This window comes from Hyperoodon ampullatus (assembly GCF_949752795.1).
Source record: "Hyperoodon ampullatus genome assembly, chromosome: 3".
NCBI classification, from domain to species: domain Eukaryota; kingdom Metazoa; phylum Chordata; class Mammalia; order Artiodactyla; family Ziphiidae; genus Hyperoodon; species Hyperoodon ampullatus.
Window position 1 is genome coordinate 166,476,626 of NC_136916.1, and position 17,160 is coordinate 166,493,785.

At 44.2% G+C, this 17,160-nt stretch overlaps 1 protein-coding gene across 1 annotated transcript in view; it reads left to right on the forward strand.

Annotated features, from left to right (window-relative positions):
* Positions 1–328: 328 nt before the first annotated feature.
* Positions 329–17,160, forward strand: part of KCNK13 (potassium two pore domain channel subfamily K member 13) — a gene marked incomplete at both ends in the record, with an annotated part of 117,641 nt that continues 100,809 nt past the window's right edge. Inside the window, one exon of the mRNA XM_079700841.1 lies at positions 329–668. Within this exon, the coding sequence (XP_079556967.1) occupies positions 329–668 (340 nt within the window). The remainder of the gene's footprint in view (positions 669–17,160) is intronic.

The window sequence follows — 17,160 nt, forward strand, 5'->3', positions numbered from 1 at the left end:
GCCAAGCAGAAGCGGACTCTGTGCCGGGTCACTCAGCTCTTCAGCTTTTAGAAGAACTCCTAGGGGGGCGGGGACGGCGGCGAAAATACGGATTTGAAACCAGGAGTCGAGGCGGACGTGGGGGGCTGGCGCTGCAGGAGCGGTCGACGCGGCGGCCCCGGGAGCCGCGTGGCCTGGAGGAGCGTCCGGCGGTCATGGGCGAGCTGGCTGTCGCGCGGCCAGGGGCGGACTGAACGCCGGGCCGAGACCCCACCTCCCGGGGCGCCCGGGCGACAGTCAGCCGGCGGCTACGGCCGCCCGGCTTGGGGCTGCCCCCGGGGGTCCGGCCATGGCCGGCCGGGGTTGCGGCTGCAGCTGCGGCCCGGGCCACCTGAATGAGGACAACGCGCGCTTCCTGCTGCTCGCCGCGCTCATCGTGCTCTACCTGCTGGGCGGCGCCGCCGTCTTCTCGGCGCTGGAGCTGGCGCACGAACGCCAGGCCAAGCAGCGCTGGGAGGAGCGCCTGGCCAACTTCAGCCGCCGCCACAACGTGAGCCGCGACGAGCTACGCGGCTTCCTTCGGCACTACGAGGAGGCCACCGAGGCCGGCATCCGCGTGGACAATGTTCGCCAGCGCTGGGACTTCACCGGCGCCTTCTACTTCGTGGGCACCGTCGTGTCCACCATAGGTAAGTGGGCCCTGCGGGAGGGCGGAGGGGCGGCCAGCCTCGCAGGCGTTTTTCTGGCCCGGCGCTTCAAAGGGCGGGACCGCGCTTCCCAGCCCTGCATTCATCCACCTCCGCGCTCGGCCAGGTGGCACCGATGTGAGCTGTTGCCTGATCCAAAGGTGGTATTGCCTCCCTGCTTCTTTAAGTGAGGTCCACGGACCAGCTGTGTCAGCATCACTTGGGAGCTTGTTATCAATGCAGTCTCAGCCCCTCCCCAGACCACTTGAGTCAGGATCTGCGTGTTAAAATCTCCAGGGAATTTGAGTGATCCCTTAAATTGGAGACGTTCTGCTCTGGGAGTGTTCCTAGTTAAGGAGACTGAGCTTGAATTATGGAACATTCGGGAGAAAGCTTACAGATCGGGACGGGAACCTAAACATTAATTGAGCTAGTACCATGCAGGAGGCGCTGGTCTGAGGGGGAGAAACAAATTTTAAAGAGACTGTCCGTGACTTAAAACTTAACAGAGAGAAAAAATAGATCGAAAACGAGATTGGAAGTAAGGAGGCTAAAGTGCTAATCAGGATGGAAACTGTTTTCTGCCAGGAGGAAGCAGGTGGGGGTGGGGAGAAGGGACCTATGGGCTGAACCGCTAGGTGTTGGCCTGATTGGGCTCTGGAAACTAAAAGTGCTTTACACTCCGGAGGAGGAGAGAATTGCGTTCAGGGTCCAGTGAGCTCCCTGATCTGTAGGGAGTAGTGGAAGGAAAGCTAGGGGAGTCTCCTGGCTAATGGGATGGAGGGGGGAACTTCACGGACAGACTCAGGAGCTAGAGCTTATCTAGAGGCAATTGGAAGCTATTGAGAGTTTTTGAGCAAGAGGGTCTCATGGCTACCGTCAGTTATGCCTTTATTACCAGCAGAAGGAAAAAGATTGGGAGTCTTTGCACCACACTCCGAAGGACTGTTCACGCTTAAAGCATCCTTGAGTGATAAGGGGGTTGGGAAAGATGCTGTAGAAATTCTGAAGAAAGCAGAGAGCTGGAGCGGAGGAGGGGGCTTTGAAAGGCTGCGCAGAAAGGGAGCGGCTCCCGGCTGGCGGCCGGAGCACCGGAGCCGCGGCAGGGCCGGCAGGGGGCCGCGCAGGTGCTCGGCTGCTGTAGCCCCTGTGCTGCCAGGAGAGCTCGTCCGTGAGGCAGTTACAAGGCGGACTTCTTTGAAGCTCCCACGCAAGGTTGCCTTTGGTAGACGTTCTACCAGGAGAAGGAGCACAAGGTACAACAGGGATCAGCCTCAGACCTGATTGGTCAAGAAAGACTTCCCAGGGTTAGTCTAGAAGCCCAGGGCTCCAGCTGGTGAGTAGGAGGCAAGGTGGAGAGGACTGGCGTGATTCCGGATACACGGGCTGCGTCTGAAGTGCTTTGGGCTGAACTGCCCAGCTCGCCACCGCAACCCTCTCTCATTTCAGGCGGCCCTGCCCATCCGTGGGCCATTATGACACCACGGTAACTGGGTATCTGGTAAGAAAGACTTTTATAGCATTCTCCACGATGACCAGAACATGGGTCCTGACGGGGATGGAGGCAGAGTAATACCCTCCACAGTTCTCTCCCCCAGCCCAGTTCTCCACTGGACTCTCTTAGCAGAATTGCCTAAGTCCTCCCATTTCTCAAAAGACAGTTCCAGAATTTCTATGTAGGGAGGACTTGGGGTGAGCAAACTGATTGGGAAGGGTTGCTGTGGAACTTTCCTTGAATCTGCTATGTCTGTGTAGCTGGTACAGGGTTTTGATTTAGATTATTCATTTGGGGGTGGTTCTGGGGGGAGATTGGGGAGCTAAGTCCTCCCCACCCCCTCCACAGGCCCCCCAGTTTGTACTTCCCATGGCCATGGACGTAGGAAGGAGCAGAGTGTGTGTAAAGACTGGTGAACACCGGGCTTCCCTGGTGGTGCAGTGGTTGAGAATCTGCCTGCCAATGCAGGGGACATGGGTTCGAGCCCTGGTCTGGGAAGATCCCACATGCCGCGGAGCAGCTAGCCCCGTGAGCCACAATTACTGAGCCTGCGCGTCTGGAGCCTGTGCTCCGCAACAAGAGAGGCCGCGATAATGAGAGGCCCGCGCCCGCGCACCGCGATGAGGAGTGGCCCCCACTTGCCGCAACTAGAGAAAGCCCTCGCACAGAAACGAAGACCCAACACAGCCATAAATAAATAAATAAATAAATAAATAAATAAAAAAGCAAAAGAAATCTGAATGAAGTATGGTCTAAAAAAAAAGACTGGTGAACACCAATGCCAGAGAAACCACGGATGTCGTGGATGGGTGGGCATGTAAGCACACAGTCATCCGGGGGCACAAATAGAATCATGAAGCCTGATGGAATAGAAGGAAACCTGGACCGAGAGTCTGGAGTTGGAGCTACTGACCCTGCCTGTACGTTGGGCCGGTTCCTTAACATTCTGAGCCCCATCCTTCTCTTCTGAGATACCTACAAGTGCCCACCTTGGTATCTGGCACATTGTAGCTGTTGAGTAAATATTAGTCCTGTCTCCTTCCCCCACCCTGCCCCTAAGCCTGCCCCTCTCGCAGGGTTTTTGCTAGGGATAATGAGTTCATATAAGTGAATGTTCTTTAAAAAGAACAAAGCACTATGTAAGTATGGGCTTATTTTTACTTTCTCATTTCTCACATGTCCTTAAATTGTTTCATTAATCGCTGATGTAATAACAGCACTTGCAACCCTTTATTGGGGTACGTAATTAGGCACATACTGTGATTATTATGTGAATATGTGATGCAGCTAATTGCATAGATCAACCACAATTTCAATCAACACAATTCATATATGTGATATGTGATTCATATGTGTGAAGTGTGATTATCCCTGTTTTATAGATGAGGAAACTGAAGCTTCATGTTCTTTGTAAAATAAAGAAGAAAAAAAAAGACATCTGTAATGACATCACCTAAAATTGACCATGGTTGACAGTTTGGTCATTTTTTTAAATTGAAGGTTAGTTGATTTACAATGTTGTGTTAGTTTCAGGTGTACAGCAAAGTGATTCAGTTATACATACATATATATCAATTTTTTTCAGATTCTTCTCCCTTATAGTTATTACAAAATATTGAGTATAGTTCCCTGTGTTATACAATAGGTCCTTGTTGGTTGGTGCATTTCTTTCTATTCTTTTTCTCTATGGACACACATATGTACATATGTATTTTTCTAAATTTGGATCATATTCTATAAACCCTTTACATCTTGTATTTTAATCGTAGTATTACATGATGGTTTTTTCTTCTAAATATTAGTTCCTCTTTGCTTTATTCTGCAAAGATGTTGAGGTAACAGATAACAAGAAAGCATACAGTAGAATAATCATAAAATGTAAATAAAACCTCAGAACTAGGAAAAAAAGGAGAACAGAAATATGGAAAGCAATTGAATCTAGGAAATTGGTAGAGAGGAGCTTTGTCTTAGCTGAAGTTCCCTCAGAAGCAGCTTCTGAGCCAAGAATTTGAGTGCAAGCAGTTTATTGGCAGATTCAAGGGATACAGGGAGGTGAAGGAGGAAGTGATACAAGAAAGGGAAGTCAGTCAGTATAGGGTATGGTATTAGGCAGAAAGCATAATGGGCAACTGATCCTTAATCTCAAGTGGAAGCTTGAGAACAGTGCAAAGCTCATGAACCAGACTTACCCCAGGCAAGGGAGCTGGGGTATTTATACACCCACACTAGTCAGAAATTGGTTAAAAGCCGCTTGGAGGGTGGGGGAAGCACAAAAATATAATTTCCAGGTACTTCTGTCCTGATTTTTCATGGACGGCCCAAGAGTAGCCTTCTGATAAGATATAGGCACTGGCCATTTGAAGTCAGGCCAGTGTGTCCAGAAATGGTAAAGGAGATCCCAGGGGGTGAGGACTGAGTATCACCAGTGACTATTCAAGCTTCAGATTTGGCTGCAGGGTCCATGGCGGAGTCCTGACCCACACTGGAATTCTTTTTTTTGGCTGTGTTGGGTCTTCGTTGCTGCACGTGGGCTTTCTCTAGTTGCGATGAGCGGGGGCTACCCTTCGTTGTGGTGCACAGGCTTCTCATTACTGTGGCTTCTCTTGTGGTGGAGCACGGGCTCTAGGCATGCAGGCTTCAGTAGTTGCAGCACATGGGCTCAGTAGTTGTGGCACACGGACCCTAGAGCACGGGCTTCAGTTGCTGTGACGTGCGGGCTTCAGTAGTTGTGGCACGCGGGCTCTAGAGCGCAGGCTCAGTAGTTGTGGCACATGGGCTTAGTTGCTCCGTGGCATGTGGGATCTTCCCGGACCAGGGATTGAAGCCATGTCCCCTGCATTGGCAGGCTGATTCTTAACCACTGCACCACCAGGGACGTCCCCACACTGGAATTCTTAGTAGACAAAAGGAAGCATACACCTTTTCCCAGTATGCAATCCTCAAAAATATTTCCCTCTTGGGATTTTGTTTGGGAAACATTGCATAGGACAGTGGGTGATGCTCACAAACAACAGTTTCCTGGAAAATGCAGCTGAGGATTTCATGCAACTGTTGTTTAATTTAAAAGTCAGAGCAGAGTAAAAAACATTGTGGCCAGTTTCTCAGAAGTTTAAACATAGAACTACATGTGACCCAGAAATTCCACTCCTAGGGAATATATATCCAAAAGAATTGAAAGCAGAGACTCAAACAGATACAGGAACACCTCAGAGATGCTGCGAATCCGGTTGTAGACCACTGCAATAAAGCGAATATCACAATAAAGCGAGTCACATGAATTTCTTTTGGTTTCCCAGTGCATATGAAAATTCTGTTTTCACTGTACTGTAGTCCGTTAAGTGTGCAATAGCATTATGTCTAAAAAATGTATATACCTTAATTTAAAAATACTTTATTGCTAAAAAATGCTAACCACCATCTGAGCCTTCAGTGAGTCATAGTCTTTTTACAACAGTAACATCAAAGATCACTGATCACAGCCCACCACAACAAATATAACAGTAATGAAAAAGTTTGAAATATTGCAAGACTTACCAAAATGTAACACAGCGACACGAAGTGAGCAAATGCTGTTGGAAAAATGGCATCAATAGACTTCCTCGTCACAGGGTTGCCACAAACCTTCAGTTTGTAAAAAACACAATAGCCGTGAAGCACAGTAAAGCAAAGCACCATAAAAAGAGGTATGCCTGTATTTGTACACCAGTGTTCATTGCAGCATTATTCACAGGAGCCAAAAGGTGGAAACAACCCAAGTGTCTATCAGCAGATGAATGGATAAACAAAATGTGCATACATACAATGGAATGTACGGACAGCGCAGATGGACCTTGAAAATATGATATTTAGTGAAATAAGCCAGACACAGAAGGACAAATACAATTCGACTTAGATGAGGTATTTAGGATAGGCAGATTTCATAGGGATGGAAAGTAGAATAGAGGGTACCAGGGACTGAGGGAAGAAGGGAAGGCTTATTTAATGGCATTTTTGTTGGGGATGATAACAAAATTTTGGATATAGATAGTGGCAATGGTTATACAACAATGTGAATGTATTTAATGCATTGAATAGTACACTTATGAATGGTTAAAATGACAAATATTATGTATATATATATTTTTTTTGACTAATTTAATCCTCACATCCACGGTGGCATTGGTACTTTTGTTTTTTTTTTTAATTAATTTATTTTGGCTGTGTTGGGTCTTCGTTTCTGTGCGAGGGCTTTCTCTAGTTGTGGCAAGCGGGGGCCACTCTTCATCGCAGTGCGTGGGCCTCTCACTATCGCGGCCTCTCTTGTTGCGGAGCACAGGCTCCAGACGCGCAGGCTCAGTAGTTGTGGCTCACAGGCCTAGTTGCTCCACGGCACGTGGGATCCTGCCAGACCAGGGCTTGAACCCGTGTCCCCTGCATTAGCAGGCAGATTCTCAACCACTGTACCACCAGGGAAGCCCTATTATGTATATTTTACCACAGCATAGAAAGAGCAGAATATTAAAACACAACTCAGGGAGTTGATTCTGAAAGAGGCTGGTGATCAGACTTGAAACAAGAATGAATTTGAAGTACTCAGAGAAGTAGATTGACGTTATACTCTGTAAGTGATCTTCTGTAAATGTCTTTTTCTCTCAAATAGGCATCTGTTAGGCATTTGTTTTTGTGTTTGCCTGTGTATATATAACTCAGCTTCCGTCCACAAAGGATATGAGATCATTTGCATATTGATATGGTCAGGGTAGCCTTAAGCCTTGGGCTACCCCGTCATCTCAGTAGCTTAACACAACAAGCGTTTACTTCTTACTCACCCAAAGCCCATTGCGGGCGAGGTGCTTTACCAGGATGGTTGTCTCCTGGGTTGGCCCAGTGTTCCAGGATTCTTTTATCTTGTGGCTGCTCTTTGTCAGCTCACGCCTCCAGTACTGCCCAGGAGGGGACAGAAAGGGTTGAAGAGTGGAGCACCTGCAATTAAATGGCCACCACCTGGAGGTGACAAGAAGTCACCTCCACACGCGTTTCATTGGCCAAATCAAGTCCCATGGCTACACCCAACTTCAAGGATGTAAAGAACCGCACTCCTCCCGTAAGTCCAGAAGTGGATAAGCCTTGATCCTGGTGAACAGCACGGATGCCTACCGCACATATGTGCACAGTGCACTAGAAATGGATACTAATGGATTTAAGACATTGGGGAGATGAGAAAACATGAGTAGGATAGGACAGTTAAGCCACAGATTGTTAATACACAGAGATATATGTCAAAAGGACCCACGTAACTGCCAGATTTGGCTGTGAGTTTTCCAGTTGTTGAAAGAAAGAGGCAAGGGCAACCATTAAATGGTTCCTTTAATCCAGGCTGGCTGCTTGGAAGACACCCAGCTTTTTTAGATGTGAATAAAAATCTCTCCAATAGATTGTCATGAAAGGGACAAGATAATGTGATGAGTAGTCTTCTCCACTGCATCTCAGCTGTGAAAGAGAACCCCGTGCTCCTGCATGGCATAGCGTCCCTCAGTACAAGGTGCAGTTCTGTAAAAGCCCCTCTGCCTAAGTCCAAGGTCATGCAGGGTGGTGTCCAGCTTCCAACTGTATGGTCCAGTAAGAACGTTTAGAATTCTCTACTGGCGGTTCCCAAGGTTCACTGTCCATAAGAACTCACCTGAGGGGAGTGTGGTGCTTGTTAAAATGCAGCTGTTTGGATCCTCCTTTCAGAGCTCCTGATGCATTTTAAGAAACTTCCCCAGATGGCTCTGATAGAGGCAGAACAGGGGGCACACTGGAGGATAGGAGTTGGCCTAAGGTTGAAAATTGAGGCCACCCCCAAGGATTCTCGCTACTCAAACAGGGGTCCGTGAATCAGCAGGATCAGCATCACCTTGGACCTTGTTAGAAATGCAGAGTCTCAGGCCAGCCCCAGACTACCTGAATTAGAAGCTGCTCTTCAACAAACCACCTGGTGAATTGTAGCCACGTTAAAGTTTGAGAACTCTGGAGTCTAGAAGGCTGTTGTCTTGTGATGTTGCTGACTAGGGAAGGCCCCTCCCTGAGCTTTGAAACTTAGGGAAGCCGGTGGCAGGGCTAGAATGGATAGGGGTGAGATGTGCTTGTCTTTTGCCTTGGTGGACCTCCTCACCTGCTGGTGGTTAAGGAGGCAACGGGAACGTTAATTTAGAACAACACGGGGACTTCCCTGGCAGTCCAGTGGTTAGGATTCCACGCTGCCACTGCAGGGGGCCACAGGTTTGATCCCTGGTCAGGGAACTAAGATCCCACATGCTGGGTGTCGAGGCCAAATAAAAAATAAAAACAAAAAAGGGGAAAAAAGGTGCAAATGAAAACAAATGAGATAAGGAAAAACTCTTGAAAAAAAGTCTAGAACAACACTATCAGAGGCTGGGATGTGCTGCGTCTGAGCTGAGAAAGTGACTCTGGCTTGTATGGGTCTGGGAAGCTCAGACTCAGAGATGCCCAGCCCCGCCTCAGTGGTGGACCACTCAAAGTAGATGACCAGATCTTCAACACAGTTTTATTTATTTTAACTAAACAGAGATGATCATAGTGGCGCCCCTTTTTGGACCTGGGTGTGGTTCATGATTAGCACCTGTGCAGCGGTATTCTACAAGGCTTTTGTGGGGTTCAGGAGCTGGGCAGACAGGTATGTGATTTGGCCTGGCCAGTGTACACACCTATGGGGTGCTGATCTGGATGTTGTTTTCAGAATCGTTTTTTTTTTTTTCTACATGGAAAGAGCTTTTGAATCAAATTATATTAGATCCAAAAAATAAAATACTGGGAATCACCATCTTATAGTCTAAAGCTATAACCGAACATCAAAGATGATGAACAGGCATTGTGAAAGAGTAAAAGCATCCCATGAATACATTAATAAATGTCACATGTTAGCAGATGTCATATGTGTGTCAAGATTTAACTGACACATTGAATTGGCACTTCACATTTTACAAAGCATTTGCACACAAATCTTAGGAGATGGGCAGAGAAGTTACTATCAATTCCATCTTGCAGATAAGGAAACTGAGGTACAGATAGCATAAATATTTTATGACCACGTGGCTATAAAGCAGCAAAGTCAAGATTAGAACCGGATTTCATTTCGTTTATTGTCTGTTGATAAAAGAAATACATATTCATTTTAGAAGACTGGAAATATATGGGAAAGTATAAAAAAGAAACTAAAAATCACCCATAATTCTACCATCCAACAAGAACCACTGTTAATATTTTGGTATATCATATTATATTGGACCTAAAGTACTAAAGATTTTACTGAATCTAACATGCATCATTATTTTATGTACCATTGAGAAAGCAAATAATGCTGCCAATTAAATCTTGACATGCTAGCAGTTGTGAAATTATCCTGATTTCTGAGATATTAAAATATTCAGAAAAATAACTTAAAATCACTGAAATATATTTTGTATCTGTTTTCCATATAACCATTATACCATGAGCATATAACAACTGTTGTATAAAATGAGCGTATAACAACTGATGTAATTAGGTAAAAATGAATCTCATTATAGTTAGAATTTCCTTGATTTATATTAAAGTTGATTAATTTTAAATATTTATTTAAAATACAGTTCATCTCTGAATCAGCTAGCTAATCCCCCATTTTTCTTTTGGGAGCAAGAGATATTGTGTGAATCATTGTATGGTTGTGCTTTATATTTTGAGGATTTTAGCCATTTGCCATGTTTGTGTCTTACTTTCCATCCGTTGTCGATTCCTGTTTAATGTTTATTTAGATATAGAAACATTTTTAATTTGTGTGCCATTTCATATTTTAGTTTTTCCTTCTGATTTCTTCCATTGCTTTTGTGCTTAGAAAATCTTTTCCCATCTGTAAGAATGCTTACTGGTTTTTTTTTAATTGAGGTGACATTGGTGTACAGTATTATGTAAGTTTCATGTGTACAGCGTTATATCTCTACTTCTGTATACACTACAATGTGCTCGCCACCAGAAATTTAGTTTCCATTTGTAGCCATACAGTTGATCCTCTTTACCCATTTTACCCTCACCCTGCCTCTTCCCTTCTGAGAACCACCACTCTGTTCTCTGTATTTACATGTTTGTTTTTGTTTGATTTAGTTTGTTCATTTATTTTTTGTTTTTTATATTCCACATATGAATGAAATCATATGGTAGTTGTCTTTCTCAGTCTGATTTATCTCACTTAGCATAATACCCTCAAGGCCCATCCATGTTGTCACAGATGGTAAGATTTCATCTTTTTATGGCTGAGTAGCGTTCCATTGCATGTATATATGTGTGTGCGTATCACATTTTCTTCATTCATCTGTTGACGTGCGCTTAGGTTGTTTCCATATCTTGGCTATTGTAAATAATACTGCAGTGACCATTGGGGTACATATATCTCTTCAAATTCATGTTCTCATATTCTTTGGGTAAATACCCAGAAGTGGGATAGCTGGGTCATATGGTAGTTCTCGTCTTAACTTTTTGAGGAACCTCCATACTGTTTTCCATAGTGGCTGCACCGATTTACGTTCCCACCAACAGTGTAGGAGGGTTCTCTTTTCTCCACATCCTTGCCAACACTTGTTATTTCTTGCCTTTTTGATAATAGCCAGGATGCCAGTTTTTGTTCAGTATTTTTTCAACTGCTCTACACTTTTAGTCATAGCAATAGTTGTTAAAACACTGTAACCTGTTGTTTCATGTGAACAAGGATGGGGTACATTTTAAGACTGTAGCCAAGGAGCAATGCTGGTCATGGGGAATGAGGGAGCAGAAAGAGTGGCTGGTAGGAATTTGCATTCATTCATTCAAGGTAGGGTCATCTCTCTTGGGATCTACTACCAAATTTTCACGGGGAAGCTCTCAGACTGTCCATTCTGAGGACCCTGGATTTGTTTAATTATTTGTTTCCTACTTAGGAAACTTCAGTACCTATCTTGAAATTAGAGACTTTGCAGGCCATAGCTCTTACTCTCCACTGCCCAGCATTCTCATACACATACATGTTAATTTCAGCTTGTTTCATTAGAAATTCTCGTTTATGTTGTAAAACAGGGATTTCCTCTTCTTTTATCCTAAATTCCCTCCTGTTCTCTCTTCCCCTTCATACCTTTCTCTGTGAAGGAGAGATGGGTTTGGTATGAATGTAACCCAGATAATTCTTGGGCTCCTTAGGGTTCTTAGGGTATGGTGTTCCATACAAAAAAGCATGTTCCATTAGCCCAAAGTAATGGAAAAATAAATTCAATTTTTGCTTGTGTATCTCTAAAGAATCTTAGTCTCCCAAAGCGAGAGAGAGGCATGGACATATATACACTACCAAATGTAAGGTAGATACATAGTGGGAAGCAGCCGCATAGCATAGGGAGATCAGCTCGGTGCTTTGTGACCGCCTGGAGGGGTGGGATAGGGAGGGTGGGAGGGAGGGAGATGCAAGAGGGAAGGGATATGGGAACAGATGTATATGTATAACTGATTCACTTTGTTATAAAGCAGAAACTAATAAAAAAATGAAAAAAGGAAAAAAAAAGAATCTTAGTCTCCAATTTATAACACAAAGGAAAGCTTCCTCTCTCCGCATCTCCCGGTCTCTCGTTCCTCAAAGGAGTTCTGGAGCCTTTTATCCCGAAACCCCTCCCCAAATCCCCCCCAACTGGCAGCCCTCTCAGTCTTTCTGTCCTTCCTTGTCTCTTCTCCTCCATCTCTCTCTGCTCTGTATTATCGTGATTGACTTAACCTCTCCAACTTCTTTTAGCTTCCCCTCATTCAGCCTAGTCTTCATAGTAAAGCATAGCCCCAGGAGCTGACCCAGCAAGCCATAGTCCTTTCCCCTGAGGAGGAAAGAGAGAAGGACAGGGGATGATTACTATCACCAGCCCATCAATGACTTTATACACGGGGACACTCTCCCTGTAGAGGAACACATTACCGTGTTTGGACCCAGAAGCCCACGGTCCTGCTGAGGACAGTGGGGAAACACACCTCATCAGGACACATCTCCATCATCATGCTGCCCTCCCTTCACCCTCCAGACTTCTGCCTCCTTCTCTTCAGTTTATCTGAATTGCTGGACATTATACCACTTTTCTGAAAGGCTGCACCTTTAGCACACCCACCGCATCTTCCTTTGGCCGGAGAGCCATCATAGAAGCGTCATGAAATGTTCAGGATTTATTGTTCCCATTCTCTGATCAACCCCCCAGCATCTCTGCTATTGATCACCTCTTCTTGGAAGGGAAATCCTGTGGTCAGTGAGCCCAGGGGTCAGACCAGGAATGCAACTGAGTGTGACTTAGAGGTGTGGGGCATTAGAGAGCAGTGGGGCATGTGCCCTGGAAAGAGCAGCCCCACCACAGGCATTCAGATGCTAATTGCAGAACAACATTGTCCTGGCCAGACAGGTCTGAGGACAGCTCGACTCCAGAGTGTGAGCCCCTCAGTTAAAGCTTTGATCATCTGTGAGCTCCAGGCTGCTTTCCCTTTGGGAGGGAGAAGGATAAGAAGCTCTGAATTCTTCTTCATCAGTAGCAGCATCTTGATCTTTGCAGTTCACTTAAGTACCTGTTTGTGCAGGACACTTGATCATCACAGAGGGTAAATCTAACATATTCGCTGTCACATTGTGCACCCACTAATCTCTAAAAGGAGCTGGGTGTAGTTATCGATATATTCTCTTAACTCTTCTGATACTCATGACTAAACATATTGTATTGTAATCCATAAGTACCTACTATTCTGGTTTTATTCCTTTCCTTTTATGTTATTTCCTGTATACTTTCTCAAGAATTCCATGTGTTCAATTAATGTAGAATAGTTTATTTAACGATCCTTAAATTATTGGATTTGGGGGCTATATGTGATATTTTTTACTCTTGTGTTTAATTAAAAATTATGAAATTTATGGAGTGCTTTACCATAGGTTAAACCCAGTACAATCTTTACATATGTTTAATTCTTATAACAACCCCATAAGGGTAGGTACTGTTAATATTCTCACATTACAGACCAGGATCCGAAGCCCAGAGAGCTTCCAGGCAGTGTCTGAAGTTACCCAGTGGAAGTAGTGTGGGGCATCCCTTTAGAGCTTATACTGTGAACCACCACTTCTTTGCCATTTCTTCCTTTGGGGTCCTTGTGGGGAGAATTGCCAGTTAAAGAGATCACAACCCTTTTTTTCAGTGGTGTTGGTCCTTAGGCAACCTGCAGTAATAGAAGAAGACAGAGATGGCCTGGTTAGCAGAATGTCAGGATGGTAAAAGGTTTGGGTGGTGTTCTGCCTACCTCCCAGGAGTCCACATAATCAGAGCCTGTACCTCCCATTGGAATATTTGATGTCCTCTCAAAGTTGCAAGCGTCCTCCCATCACCGTGACAACTCATGAGCCTGTCCCCAGAATTTTACTCTCCAGTTTGGACATATTTGATCCCAGAAGTCACTTCCTGACTCTGCCCATGAACTCTTGGAATACTGGCACCAAAGCTGTGTCTTGGGTCTTCCCTAGTATTAAGCATCTGATGAAGATCAGATTGATCTTAGAGACCAATCTTAGAGACCAACATCGATCTTAGAGACCAACCAGGCAAATGGTTTTCAAACTATGCTCCAAGGACCCCTGGGATTCTTTGTGGTATATAAGTGCTGTCTTGAGCGCCAAGGGGGACACATCAAGTTCTTATCTTTGTTGTGTTTTTATTTATATATGTCCCAAATATTTATCCTATTCTGCTACCTTTTTATTGACTATTGTTTGGAATGTAGAAAAGATTTTTATATACCCAAATGCACTCATTTTCACTGGCATTTTTTTCTATATTTTTTCATAAATTTAGGTCCTCTCTGTGGTTGAGATAAATATTCTTATCCATTCTCTGTTTAGTTCTAACTCATCTCAGTGTTTTTCAAAAAGACTTTTCTAAATGCTTTTTTATGGCTGGCTATCTAATTATATAATATATGATTTATTTCTAAAATTATCACATAATGGTTTGAGAATGTGCATTTTCCAGAGTTCTCTTTTTTATTTGAGTGTTTCTGTGTATCCTGGCATCTGTATATATTTCAGTTGGATTTTTTCTTACCTTACAGAATTTTGGAGCAGGAGGAAACATAATCCCCAACCACACTCTAAGCCTAGTAAACACACACAAAATAACATTTGTGTGTTTGGGGACATATAAATTCAGTGTTATTGATTTCATCACTGTGTAACTTTAAATTTTATTAATAATACTTTTGATTAAATTCCTGCATTATATTAGCAGAGACTTGCTGACTTTTGGATCATCTCTCTAGTTTTAATTTTTAAGGTAAACCACTTGATTTTTTTAATTTCCCGGTTTTAAAATTTTTATTTATTTATTTTTGGCTGCATTGGGCCTTCGTTGCTGCGCACAGGCTTTCTCTAATTGCGGCGAGCAGGGGCTACTCTTCGTTGCGGTGCGCAGGCTTCTCGTTGCGGTGGCTCCTCTTGTCACGGAGCACGGGCTCTAGGTGCACGGGCTTCAGTAGTTGTGGCATATGGGCTCAGTAGTTGTGGCTCACGGGCTCTAGAGCACAGGCTCAGTAGTTGTGGCGCACGGGCTCAGCTGCTCCGTGGCATGTGGGATCTTCCCAGACCAGGGCTCGAACCCGTGTCCCCTGCATTGGCAGGTGGATTCTTAACCACTGCACCACCAGGGAAGTCCCTACCATGACTTCTTTATCCATTCATCCATTGATGGACACTTAGGCTATTTCCAAGTCTTGGTTACTGTAAATAATGCTACAATGAACATGGGATTGCAGATACCTTTTCAAGTTAGTGTTTTCATTTCCTTTGGATAAATACCCAGAAGTAGAATTGCTGGATCATATGATAGTTGTATTTTTAATTCTTTGTATTTTTATTTTTTTGTATTTGTATTTTTAATTCATACTGTTTTCCACAGCGGCTGCACCAATTTACATTCCCACCAACAGTGCCCAAGTGTTCTGTTTTCCACACAACCTCACCAACACTTGTTACCTCTTTGATAACAGCCATTCTAACAGGTGTGAGGTGATATCTCATTGTGGTCTTGATTTGCATTTCCTTAATGATTAGTGATGTTGAGCGACTGTATTTCTGCTTTGGAAAAATGTCTATTCAAATCCTCTGTCCAGGGGCTTCCCTGGTGGCGCAGTGGTTGGGAGTCCGCCTGCCGATGCAGGGTTCGGGAAGCTCCCACATGCCGCGGAGAGGCTAGGCCTGTGAGCGATGGCCGCTGAGCCTGCGCGTCCGGAGCCTGTGCTCCGCAACGGGAGAGGCCACAACAGTGAGAGGCCCGCGTACTGCAAAAAAAAAAAAATCCTGTGTCCATTTCTTTTTAACATCTTTATTGGAGTATAATTGCTCTGCCCATTTTTAAATTGGATTGTTTGGGGGTTTTTTTGCTATTGAGTTGTCTGAGTTTTATATATATATATATATATATATATATATATATATATATATATTTTTTTTTTGGCTGCGCCGAGTCTTAGTTGCAGCACTCGGGATCTTCGATCTTCGTTGTGGCATGTGGGATCTTTTAACTGTGACATTCGAACTCTTAGTTGCAGCATGTGGGATCTAGTTCCCCGACCAGGGATCGAACCTGGGCCCCCTGCATTGGGAGCATGGAGTCTTAGCCACTGGACCACCAGGGAAGTCCCTATATATTTTGGATATTAACCCCTTATCAGATAAATATGGTCTGCACATATTTTCTCCCTTTCAAGAGGTTGCCTTTTCATTTTGTTGATGGTTTCCTTTGCTGTGCAGAAGCTTTTCGGTTTGGTGTAGTCCTTCTTGTTTATTTTTGCTTTTGTTGCCTTTGCTTTTGGTGGTTTATAGTTAGTTTCTATCTCTCTTAAAGATGATGTTCATTCAATTCAACTCTCTTAAAGATAGTTTCTATCATCTCTTAAAGTAGATGTTCATTCAATCTTGCTCATCTGTGGGATTCCTCCTTTCTTAGTTTCCTGCTATTTCCTATAAGCCACTTCCATTCCCACCAGAATCTTGAGATCTTTCTTTGGGACTTAAAATTTGAAAACTGAATTTATGCTACAGTTAGCATTTTCCCCACTACGGGCTTTTTAAATGAATTCTGGCTGTTGATGTTTTCTGCTTCAGATGTTATATTTTTGGTACTTGGTGGGGAGGCATGCTATATATACTATTTCTTGACCTACTGTATTTTTAGACTTAGTTTCTTTTATTTAACAGCCTGTGACTTAATACCAACATCTGTAAAAACAAATGTGTAGAAGGTATGCCTTGACCACACAGGGATTCCATTTCATGGAATGATGGATGAAGACCATCCATCTGGGAGTTTATAACTTGAAACAACAACTATCACTCCCTCTTCAGTTAATTAAGACGAATTTCCTGGAGGATATATAGTCTAGGGGCTGTTTGGGAAGAGTTGATGACCTGCTTATTCTTTCAGCAATTCTGTGAGTTCAGGAAAGTAAGGCTCAGAGAGAGTCAGTAAATTTCCCAAGTACACACAGCTGCTAAGGGAGTATATCAACGTCAAGTTACCAGACCCAAAAAGTAGTGGTTGAAGCAGACAAAATTTTACTCTGTTCCAGAAAAGAGGTCTGCACTGCATATAGACAATTCAGGACAAGTGTGGTGACTGCATACTGTCAACAGGGAGTCAGGTGTCTTCAGCTCTGTTATTCCTAGGATGTTGCCCTCTTCCTCAGGGCTCAATGTGGTTGCCGGAGCTCTGGCCATCATATCCACACCATAAGTAACAGTAGTAGGAAAGGGAGAGTCTTTCAAGGTCTGAGGTCATTTTCTCTAAGAAGAAGACTCTGGGCTAAAGGTTTGGGTGGAAGTGATTTATCAAGGAAGTACTCCAGAAGAGACTAGTAGGAGAGGGAGGGGTGTGAGGATGGGAAAAGGGAAGAAGCCAAGTGGGAGGTTATCTTATGGAGCTCTGCAGCATAAATTACACCTTGCGGTTTGTCCCACCTTGA